Source organism: Phacochoerus africanus, chromosome 16, assembly GCF_016906955.1.
Source record: "Phacochoerus africanus isolate WHEZ1 chromosome 16, ROS_Pafr_v1, whole genome shotgun sequence".
NCBI classification, from domain to species: Eukaryota; Metazoa; Chordata; class Mammalia; order Artiodactyla; family Suidae; genus Phacochoerus; species Phacochoerus africanus.
Genome location: NC_062559.1, coordinates 5,152,039 through 5,164,313, shown reverse-complemented (window position 1 = coordinate 5,164,313; position 12,275 = coordinate 5,152,039). Strand labels below are relative to the sequence as shown.

General features: G+C 38.2%; 1 protein-coding gene across 6 annotated transcripts in view; it reads right to left on the bottom strand.

Moving 5' to 3' along the window:
* Nucleotides 1-12,275, bottom strand: part of KMT2C (lysine methyltransferase 2C) — a 286,669-nt gene that overhangs the window by 123,918 nt on the left and 150,476 nt on the right. For all 6 annotated transcript variants that reach the window (XM_047762929.1, XM_047762935.1, XM_047762930.1 and 3 more), the window contains exons 7-9: nucleotides 11,689-11,851; nucleotides 3,688-3,859; nucleotides 1,672-1,786 (exon numbers count right to left, since the gene is read on the bottom strand). In XM_047762929.1, coding sequence (XP_047618885.1) covers nucleotides 1,672-1,786; nucleotides 3,688-3,859; nucleotides 11,689-11,851 — 450 coding nt within the window. The remainder of the gene's footprint in view (nucleotides 1-1,671; nucleotides 1,787-3,687; nucleotides 3,860-11,688; nucleotides 11,852-12,275) is intronic.

Here is a 12,275-nt window from a genome sequence, read left to right as displayed (position 1 = left end):
ACACATGAAAAGATACTTATCATCACTAACTCTTGGTGAAATCCAGATCAAAACTACAATGAGGCACCACCTCACGCCAGGCAGAATGACCATCATTAAACCAAGCCTACAAATAACAAATGTTGGAGAGAGTATGGAGCAAAGGGAACCCTCCTACACTGCTGACAGGAATGGAAATCGGTGCAGCCACTATTGAAAACAGTATGGAGGGTCCTCAGAAAACTAAATATAGAACTATCATACCATCCAACAATCCCACTCCTGCACATATATCCACACAAAATCATAATTCAAAAAGATACATGCACCCCCATGTTCACGGCAGCACTATTCACAACAGCCAAGACACGGAAACGACCTATCAACAACAAATGAATAGATAAAGACGATGTGGTGTGTATACACACACACACACACATACACACACACGAATACTACTCAGCAATAAAAAAGGATGAAATACTGCCATCTGCAGCAACATGGATGAACCTAGAGTTTATCGTACTCAGTCAGTCAAAGAAAGACAAATACCATATGATATCACCTATGCATGGAATCTAAAATAGGACACAAATGAACTTATCTATGAAACAGAAACAGACTCAGAGAGAACAGACCTGTGGTGGCCAAGGGGGAGGGACAGAATGGGAGTTTGTGATTAGCATATGCAAACCAATATATATAGAATGGATAAACAACAAGGTCACAGAGCATAGGGAACTATATTCCATATCCTGTGATAAACCATAATGGAAAAGAATATGAAAAAGCATGTGTGTGTAACTGAATTACCGTGTTGTACAGCAGAAATTGAAACACTGTAAATCAACTATACTTTAATAAATTATTTTAAAAATGTAATCTGTTTTATTTCTGGATTTTAAATTCATAGATTTAAAAACTCTCTCAGTATCTGCATAACAGGAATACTACCTATTTCAAAGAGTTGCAACGACTAATGATAAATCATTCAAAAACAATTTCTAAGCCATGAATACGTTATTTAACAGGTTCATAGAGGCATTTTTCATAACAGCCTAAATTTGTAAACAACTGAAATGTTCACCCACAGGTGATTCAATAAACAAATTGTGGTACCTCCGCTATTCAGCAATAAAAAGGAATCACTACTGGTATACGCAATAATATGGGTGAATCTCAATTATTTTGAGTTTAAAATGCCAGAGCCTCCCACCAAAAAAAAGAAAGAAAAGAAAGGGGGGAGCGAGGGGGGGGAGGGAGGGAGGAAGGAAGGAAAGAAAAAGGAAGAGACACAAGAAAAAGGTATGTACTATATAACATCGCTTATATACAACTCTAGCGAATGCAAACTCATCTGTAGTGGGAGGAAGCAGACTGCCTGGAAGACAGGGAATAAGGCAGGGAACAGTCAGAAAGGAGGAATTCCCAAGGGACACCAGGAAACTGTTCGTGGTGAGGTGCATGTTCATTATCTTGAAGGCGATGATGGTTTCATCAGTGTATACATGTGTCAAGTTAAACTACAGACTTTAAAGGTGTGTAGTTTCCTGTATACCAGTTAAACATCAATAAAGCCTTTCTTTTAAAAAAAGTTGTAGCTAATATATAGGTTTGAATAGGTATCCAATTTGTCTGCTCTATATAAAAAACATACAGATGATATTTTTCTTAAAAAAATAAACAACTTACTTTGCATTTCCAGCCATTGGTTGGTACTGATTTCATAACTGGTTGAAGACAAAAAGTATGATACCCTTTGTCACACGTATCACACACTAGCATCTTGCTATCTTCTCCCGATTGTCTAAAAAATAAGATAGCATTAATGATGCCTTATCTTTAAACTTATGTTTGTAACATAAGTAATCATGAAAAGAATCATCCCTGGGAATGGCCCAGTTCCTAAATACCCTCAGTGTTTGTTTTCGTCTACACACAGAAAATGACAGAGTTGACCCTCTAGAGGATGGGGCAGACATCTTCCAAAGGTCCCCAAAGGAGTATCCTTACTGAATGCTCACCTATGGTGAACCTGCTTTAGTCATTTTAGGATCCCTGCAAAGGAGGAGGGGTTAAGGCAAGATGAATGACTTTGATCTTTACTTTTTAAACATCCCATACCCATCCTTTTTTGGGGAAGGAGCTATAACTGATAGGTGATGCTGTACAGAAAGGAACAAATCTTGGCACAGTGAATTGGAAGATATTCCCATATAATAAAAAGAGGATCAAATTTGGATCAGACCTACATCTGTATTCAGACTTTAATTTTTCTAGCTGTGTGACTCCTGAATAACCTAAACTTAAGCCCTCTTAGTTTCAGTTACAAAAAGCGAAAAAAAAAAAATCAAAGATTACTATGAGAATTAAATATAATTCTGGTTGAAGAGCTAAGAATATCCATTAAGCAATAAGTGCTAAACAAATAGGTATAAGAATAATCATCTTGTCATAATCATTAAGAATTGTAATTGAAAACCTAAAATCTTCCCCTAAACACTTTTCTGCCCCAAAGATTGGGCCCCTTTCCTGCCCATGACCTCTGCCTTGACTCTTGACTATATTAATCACTCTCAGATACTAAGAATTTAATTAAAGAGGAGGGGAAAAGAAAAACTAGGGAATGCAAGAAGAAGAGCTGAGAGAGGAACCACTGAATAAAACCTGGGGATAAACAGAAGTAAAATGGAAGATGGATTAGTTGGGCTCCAGTAATTTCTTATTTAATTTAACAAATTCTACATATAAAATTGCACATTTTGTCTTTTTAGCTATATGAAAGACCTTGGAAGAAAAGCACTCTTTCTTTGTGTTCTCTCACTCCTTCTCAAGAAGACTGGCAGATACAAGGTATCAAATGTTTACTGATATTTTCTTTAATTTTTACCAAAACATAAAAGCACATGGTCCTATTTATTCTACATAATTCTAAGATATTGATGCTTATTGTTATCAAATTAAATTACAAATAAAAAAGACTGATCATGGCAGTGGTGGACCTCATTTCTGCTGATTACAAAAGTCCTCGGCTTGTAAACTACTTGAAGACTGCTGTGGATGCAGGGAACATCTCCAAATTATCATGCTGATTAGTAGCATGAGAAAAAAAAAAAATCACAGAAAAGACTGGAAAAATGACCAAGGATGGAATACAAATAGAAAAGGATAACCCCTTACAAACATTTAAATGTCATACGATACTTTGTTTCAGGTGAAGGAACTGCTGGTTTCAGATAGATACAGATTTCTTTTTTAAACAGACTTAATATAAATTGTTGTTCCTGGAGAAGAAACTGAAACTTATCACTGATACTTTGGCTCACTCTAATAACTACTTGCTATAGTTAGAGGTTTAATTTCCTATTAAATCTCTTCCCCAGTCTCGCTCAGAAAAAAAGCTGCTTTAATTTTCTAATGCTTATTTATTTTTAATTGTTAATATTCATTTAAAAAATGTTGGCCAATTTAAGTTAGCTTTTTAGGCAACCAGAGCAATTTAAATTATTAAAATTAGTTTCTGTTTAGGTTTGCTTCAAAGTAATATAAATGTTAATAAATATCTAGCAATTTTTTAAAGACGTGATGGAGTCAGTGTGGATGAAGATAGCTACAGTATGAACAACCTTTATCATATTACACACACCTTTAGTACCTAATAATAGGGTCTCTCTTAATACACACCTTGGAGTTGAAATTAAAACTTACTTGCAGTTCTGGCACACTTTGCACTCAGGACATTGCCAACCTGCACGTTTTAATGGAGTAACCGCTATATCCAGGCACATTCCATGATAGTGCTGACCACAAGTAGTACAAAAGAACTGATCTAAGAGGTCTCCCGGGCTGTCGCACACTGCACAGTTTGCATCTTCCTTTGCTATAATTAACAGTAAAACAACGAAATTGTTGTATAAGAATTTAATATTTTTCTGACTTTACAGTTTTAAAAATCACTTGAAGGGAATTTGCATGGTAAATCGTTCAGACATTTGAAGTTATCCACATCGAACTGATATCCAATTGGAATACGGTCTCAATAAAAACACTAATATATTTAACCTAAATTTAATCACATTAAATTTAATCATATAGTTTTGCAGTTATTTAAAGTGCCTACACCTACTTGAGACCATAAGCAGTTCTTATTTAATTTTATATCCCTAATACCAATGATAATGCTGGGCACCTAGTTATAATGTTCAATATATGCTTGCTGAGAGGAACCAAGAAGAAAATATTAACGGAGAGACGCTTTGCAGTGCAAAAATAAACATTTTTATTTGGATATTAAGTATGTTTTGAAATTAACAAAATCAAATAAGAAACAAAATTAAGAAATGTTAACATCCATTAAGATGCTTCTCAAGCATAAAGAGACTAATTTTTATTCAAACCAAATAAGGTTTTTTTTTTAAGTACTGGAAAATATCATGAGGGAGAACATTAAAGATGGAAGCTACATATTCATACACAAATACAATACTTAATATACTAATTCTATATTCATCTATATTAATTGCCAGTTGTAAAAAAGCATTAAAATCTGTATAATTATGGACATCTATCCCTCAATGTGGATTAAAAGAAATGGCACTTATTTAAACAGTTCTTTACCATTGAAAACAAAAAATAAATGTAAGAATAAACTGCTTTGCCAAGTACACAGTTAAGCTCATGCAGATTACAATACAGTAAGGAAAATCATACCAATTTAATGATATATATAACTGATACTTATGTGCTCAAATGGTCTGGTTGGCTGATTATCCTAGGACTATTTTAAATTGTATGTATGAATTTTTCCCCTCTTTCACTTTCTGAAGGTTTGGTCAATCCCACAAGCCCTTTCTGTCTCTTCTTTCCCCATCTGTCTTGAAACAGAGTAGGAATCTATTCTTTGTATATATACCAGGAGTTGGCAAATGGGTTTTGTGGGCCATAAAAGTCTCTGGAATATAGACTTTTCGTTTTTATTCTAGAGGCCTTTTAAAATGGTAACAAAAAAAAAAACATCTGCAGTTTGAGAGCAGTACACAAACAGGCTGCAGGATGTATTTGGCAGTAAGCTGGGTCCCTGGTGGCTCCCCATGCCCCCACCATCCATCCAAAGCTACTTAAATGAGGCCACCCAGGACCCATGAAACCCCAGAATTACTTTCAGACCTTACCTTACTGTGCCCTGCGCGTTTACATTTTGTCCAGGCCCAGGGAAAATTCCCCGCCATGCAGCAGCTTTTTCCTGATTTCTCCGTGGGGTTCCCATGTCTCCCTCTCATCCCTCTGTGCCGGCTACTGTACCTCCATAAGCCCTAAACGCTGGAGTCATCCTCTTCCTTCTCTTCGAATCCCCATGGTTCTCCTTTGTGAACCCATCATCTGCTACATCATAAAAATACCACCATAATCCAGCTCTCTATCACCAGCCCTGAACTTCGTTCTAAACCTTCAAATGTTACTTTCAAAAGTCTTCCTGGACCTCAATAGCCAGATGTTCTAAAAGCACTCCAAGTCAATACCTCAAACGTCAAACTTTTTTTAAACCGCAACTTCTCCCATCTTTCTCAACCTGGGGGATAAAGAAACTTTACTGTCACTATTGACCCTTAACTTTCCCTGACCCAACACATCCAAATGGATCTCACTTCTTCTGGAGTAAACTTTCTGTACATTCTTGTGCCATCAATGCGTTCAGTTCAGCCCAGCATGCTCTGTTCTGGTAACTGCAGTTAGCTTCTGAATGGGAATCTTGCTTAGTTAGGTCTCTGATCGCCTCCCTAAATCATCGTCACACGCAGGGCAATTTTCTAAAATTGTGAATCTGTTATGCCCTGCCTAAACTAAAACTTTATCAAATATCTCCTTCTGCTACCCTTAAAAAATCAAAATTTTCTAGTTTGAGGCCAAAAAAATAAAAAATAAAAAATAGTGGGTGATGCCTATCTCCTTTTCCAACTGAATCTCAGAACACTCACTATTTCCTGGTCATATAAAGTAGTTTCCTGTGCACAGAACACAACACACTGTTCAATGCTTGTATATATTCTGTGCCCCCCATTTGAAATTTTGTTCCTTTGTTGTTGTGCCCCCAGCCCATTCCAAAGAGATCTTCAAAATTCCTGCTCATGGAGTTTCCGTCGTGGCTCCGCAGTTAACAAACCCGACTAGCATCCATGAGGACGGGGGTTCGACCCCTGGCCTTGCTCAGTGGGTTAAGGATACGACGTTGCCATGAGCTGTGGTGTAGGTTGCAGATGCAGCTCAGATCTCTCATTGCTATGGCTCTGGCGTAGGCCGGTGGCTATAGCTATGATTGGACCCCTAGCCTGGGAGCCTCCATATGCTGTGGGTGTGGCCCTACAAAGACAATATGACAAAAAAAAAAAAAAAAAATCCTGCTCAAATACAAACCCTGACTATCTAATGTTAACACACTAAATGCCCATCTAGTTGCTGACTACTCCTTTCCCCATGTGCTTGGAAGAAACTGTTATATAATCAATTAATTATAACTCAATACTGTGAATCCTTGAAGGGTGGTAACCTTGTCTTTTTCAAATTTGTATCCTCAATTGCTAGCACAAATCAAGTGGTATTTGAGGCTAAGGAGCTGCTTCTAAAATCACTTTTAAATAGCTCTTTAAATGATAGGTGTTTAAAATAAATCATTAATTTTCAAAAGGAAGGGATATATATTCACTTTTATAGAAATGACAAAATAGAGTGAATTACCTTTCTTAATACTAAAACAGAGTCCCATATTTACTCATTCAAGTAGGTACATTGCCAAAAACTAATCTCTCATTTTTACCTACCCTCAACACTTACAGAAATTGGGGCAAATACTGGACTCTATCAGATATTCAGTTCATCTTTCTATAGTAATTTTCCAGGAAGACTATCTAAATGCTTCTGTGAACGGTTCTCAAGTTTGCTACCCTGCCACTTCATTGTGCTGTGGTAGCGACTGGTTACATGTAGCCACTGCGCAACTGAAACCTGATTAGTCTGACGTGAGATGTGCTGTACGTACGGAACGCACTCTGGATTCCAAAGATTTAATAGGAGAAACTACTGATGTCAGGATCTCAAAACTGTTATTCATTACACGTTGAAATATTGACATTTTGGACACATGGGATTAAATATATTTTTAATTAGTGTCAATTTTTTTAACATGATTACTAGAAAAATTAAAATTACGTTGCTCACATCATATTCCTATTGCACAGCAAAACTCATTCTGCAACAAGATAACCGTGTGTATCACTACGGCAGAGATTACCTTCTATTCTATGACAGTTTCTACCAATTACTTAATGACAATACTGTCATGTTGTTTAATTTCTATGCATCATCTAATAAGCTAGGCCAAAAAAAAAAAATCCATGTGATATATTCAGTCCAGAAACATTTATCATGCATTATGTAAAAATAATAGAGAAAGTTGATTCCAACCATTTTCTCAACTGGGGAGAAGATACTTGTCAAAACACTGAAACAGCCTCTTGGGGTCATGAATAAGAAGATGGCATTAATGGACTGCCTAAGTGTCACACAAGAGCCAAGTATACGTACATATACATAGATACCTATGTCTGCAAGCCACAGAGGCATTAACTTTGAAGCAATAATCAAACAATTAAGTGAAAATTTTCTTTACGCAGTTGGGAACGCAAGAGAGAATGAGTGAAAGACTACAGCTGAAGATAATTTAAGAGAGGACAGGAGTAAATCCAGGTCAATTTGACCCCAAAGATGCACTTTACCACTAATCAGTATCAATGCCCACTGAAAGGGCAAAGAAGGTCAGAATATCGAGGAGTAAGTACAAAAGCAGAAGGGGAAAGTGCCAGCTCAGGAAGAGAACGAAGAAGCTAAATGATGGAGGGAACAGGAAAAGAGCAGGGGAAACAGAAGAATACGCTCTGGACAGGTCACTTCCTAAGGGACAGCTGTGACAAGAGAAGAAATGGAGGGAAAGACAAAAACATGGAGCTTCATTAAATTAGATTAAATTAGATCACAGACCCTCAAACACAGTCAAGTTGGAAGGTGAGACTGCTGCTTGAGAAAGCCTAGAAAGCACATACGAATAGAAGCACTGGAGAAGAGCAGAGTCAATTTTAAAAGGACTGAATCGGCATAGCTGTGTTAACTTCCATCGACATTGCATCGCTTATTATTTATGTGTTCATTGCTGGCAGGAAGGACACGGTACTAGGTGATGTGCCTATCAGACGGAATCCCTAGAAGGAAAAAGTAAATCGTGGGTGTTGTCCAGAGAGGCTGGCCCACAGCAGAGACAGGCAGGTAAGAAAGGAAGGTCGAGGGGCTGACAGACTTTAAGGTTAACAGAAGAGTAGGACTTGGTGTCAAGTAAGAAAACGAGGTAGGAGAAACACTTTAAAAGAAGTAGAAGTTAAAGCTGAGCAATCAGTCAATACACTGGGGGAGGGAGAGGATTAAGGATGCAGCATTCCCAAGGTGAATTCCCAAGCCTGGCGAAGCCTTCTCCCTGCAGGCAGTAAAACCCAAACCCTGTGCTAGACTCACAGGGGCTCCCTGTGATGCGGTCTTTGTTCACCCTGGCGTGGTCTCTACTATCCGTCTAGCAGACACTAAGTCCGGGCACAACGACCAGTTGTCCCTTCCGCAATCATGCCGAGCTCACTCCTCAAGGGCCGTCTATGCCTGCAATGCTCTTTTCCCTCTGATCCTGCATGGCTGGCTCTCTGCCATCTAGCTCTCCCTGAGGCAAAGTACCACTCAGGAAACACATGGGGCTCTGTCTCAGGTAGATATTTAGTGGACAAGTTCCAGGCAAGGTTGGCGTATACTTGCAATATCATAAAAAGAAGGCTGGAGCCATGACCAGCACTTGTCTGTGACAGAGCACACCAAAATTATTTTCTGATGCTCTCTTGCTGGGACTTTTATTACATAGTGAGGTCTGTGTTTCTATTCGATTTTTCAACTTTCATAAAAAGCTGTCAATCCTACTCCTAACACAGTTAACTACCATAGTGTACTGCTCTACACTTAGCCAGAAGCGTCAAGTACTATACTCAATGCATACACATAACCTGAGCCTCAGAGAAGAGCTAAAATAACTATCTTGCAATAAAGTAATTCATATACATATGAGGTAAAATGCTATACATGATTTTCACTGTCACTGAACCCTATTAATAACACTGCCATGTAAGATACCCCTCCCCCCCCTTTATTTTTTGGTCTTTTTAGGGCCGCGCCAGCAGCATATGGAGGATCCCAGGCTAAGGTTTGAAGCGGAGCTATAGCCGCCAGCCTACACCACAGCCACGATCCGATCCGAGCCACATCTGTGACCTACATCATAGCTCATAGCAGCGCTGGATCCTTAACCCCCTGAGCAAGGCTAGGGAATCACATCCGAGTCTGAATGGATGCTGGTCAGATTCAATTCCACTGAGCCACGATGGGAACTCCAAGATATCTCTATTTTTAAAACATTAAAAAGCTAAGAGCCTTGGGCTATGATACACAATAGGGACAGCTAAGCAAATAAATGAAAAATTTTGTAAGACTATCGCATACTCTTGTACATTATTACCATACAGTCTATCTGCAATATTCTCTACAACCTTGGATTAAAACAGATGGTCAGGAAGCTGTGTATTTAGACTGCACTGTTTAAGTTCCCTAAGGAACAGAGTTTACTCAACTGGGCTTTGGTTTTACACCACTGACTTATGAAGGCTGTTATAAAATACTGCCCTGTGGGACTCGTTCTTTTAACCTGCAAGACAGCTACTGTAAGACAACTTTTCACTGCCATACATAGTGTATACACAGTCTCAGCATCAAATGAATTACTGCTTTGTTACTACAAAGCAGGTAACTGTTCATATTCCCTTCTTCATGCTGCCTGCTGGAAAGCTCTGGAGCCAGACTTGTGCCTTAGTTGCATTTATTTTGGGTATCAGTCTCATCATTACCTTTGCATTTATTCTATCCTTATTTTCCCATGGCCAAATTTTAGCTTTATTTAATTTTTACTTTTATTTTTATCCTACTGTTCATATATTTTATGAGTGTCGTAAGTCTATTTTGGAACAAGGCAAGGTACCAGTAAATCTAGTGTATCTTTTAGCTCTATGTTGCCAGCAGGAACCTCTCATTATATGCATGATCAATGATAGCAGTCATCTCCCCCCAGTCCTCACACTTACTTTACAAAATGGTCTGATCCCTAACATGTGAGATACATACATCAGAACACAGTCTGCCACAGAAAGTAGTACTGCCAATAAGTAATAAGATTTATCATGCAGAAACAGAATCATATTTAAAGTTTGCATGTTGTCTACTGAGGTCTAAATCGTGACTAGGTACAAAAGGCTGAAGAAAATCCGGATTCTTAAACACACCCGCAATTGTCTTCTTCACTGGGAGAGTGCACTGTACCAACCAGAAAATAGTCACCTCTGGCGCGTGACACCGTAGTCTGTGCACTTACTGAAGTCAGTGACCCCACGAGCTCTTGAAACAAACAACACCCATGACGGCTGCTGCGTGCGAATGCTTTCCTTCTCCCAGAGTTAACAGTGTGTGATCCAGAACATTTTTAAAACTTTAAATCCCTCATTAGCCTAAACACAATCTGACATTTCAGTTTGTCTTAGGTATAATTTAAGTCTGCAGAGTAATAAAGGCAAAATGATGACACATGTAGACACAAAATAACTTTAACTGAGGATGAAATCATGGCACTGAGCAAAGAAAAAAAATGATGGTCATGAAGTCTAACTGTGCTTGAGACCACTTCAGCTGAAGCCTGATGTGGCTGTATTTACGTTTCCCAAAGCTGGGGAAGACAGGAAAAAGCCTTTATCGACATTGCTAAGAAAAAGGTAAAAGCTAACAATTAGGTAACTAAGAGATGGCATAAAAAAGACAATCAAGCATCCCAGAGATTTCCCAGTCAGATTGGAAATTCAGTTTACTAGGGAAAAAAGATCCCACATCATGCATGCTCACTGGAAATCGGTGTACTAAGAAAAAAGTAAGATTTCTATTTAATGATAAGGATTGGAAGAGTTTTCATCTTCTGTACAACAAATTTTTCAAACATTTAAACATTTTCACCTCTTTATAAAATACTGTTTGGAAAGAAAGAAAAAAAGGACCACTGAGGATTATAGACAACCAAGACAGATGAATCAGAGAAGCAGCACTAAGAGTTAGGACTATCAGGTCTACTGTTTCCAAGAGTTTCAAACTGTCTGGTGATCCTGTTAACATACATTCTGAAATAACACCTGAGTGAGCCATCATCTAACTCTCCAAATGGGTACTTTTTTTTAGTGTAAAAGACACTGTTTGATTTTTTAAATGACTTCTTACATATTAAAATACCATATAATAAGCATATCTATCTTTCCACAATGGTTAAATTTTCTTTCATAAGAATAAAAAACATGCAAACCATTCTTGAGTTTTTGAGTAAATATCTTTTTGGATCTGACTTCAATGATACTGTGGATAACCAATTCTTCCCCTCTCAGCCCACCCCCAAGGATCTGTAGTGAAAATTCCTCAGATTATCAAGATTCCATAGTAATACCTTTTCCTGCAAGCAGAATAACACTTAGGGAACTTTCGACATTTCTTATTTTAAGTAAATACACTGACAACTTTTTAAAATATTATCTATAGGAAACTTACATCTCTCGGGAGCTTGGTCAATGTGTTCTGGACAAAGAAGGAAGAAGTGACTGAAATCCTGAAAGGTGCCGGCGCCAGCAGCACAAGGATAATGGTACATCTGGGTACATTTCTCTTCACAGCATTTGATAGTGGCTCCAAGGTGCTTACAAAATGCACATCGCTGAAAGGGAGCAAAGGATAAAGACATCTCCTTATAAATCCTGGGAAAGCAACATCCAAATGGGGGGCTAGGAAGGTATTAAAAAGTCTGTATGCACATTACTAGCAATTTGAACCTGCAGAACACTGCATGATGGATTCGCTAAAATGATAAAACCTGAGGCTCTGAGTTCAGTGCTTGATTTATACATATTCATCCTCCAAGCTAAGTCGGCATTTCCCTTTTATTTCTACTTTGTCAAACATGTACAATTACCATTTTAAAAAATTAGTAATACAGAGTTCCCACTGTGGCTCAGTGGTTAACTAACCCAACTGGCATCCATGAGGACATGGGTTCAATCCCTGGCCTCGCTCAGTGGATTAAGGATCTGGTGTAGGTCGCAGACACAGCTCCAATCCCGCGTTGCTATGGCTGTGGTGCA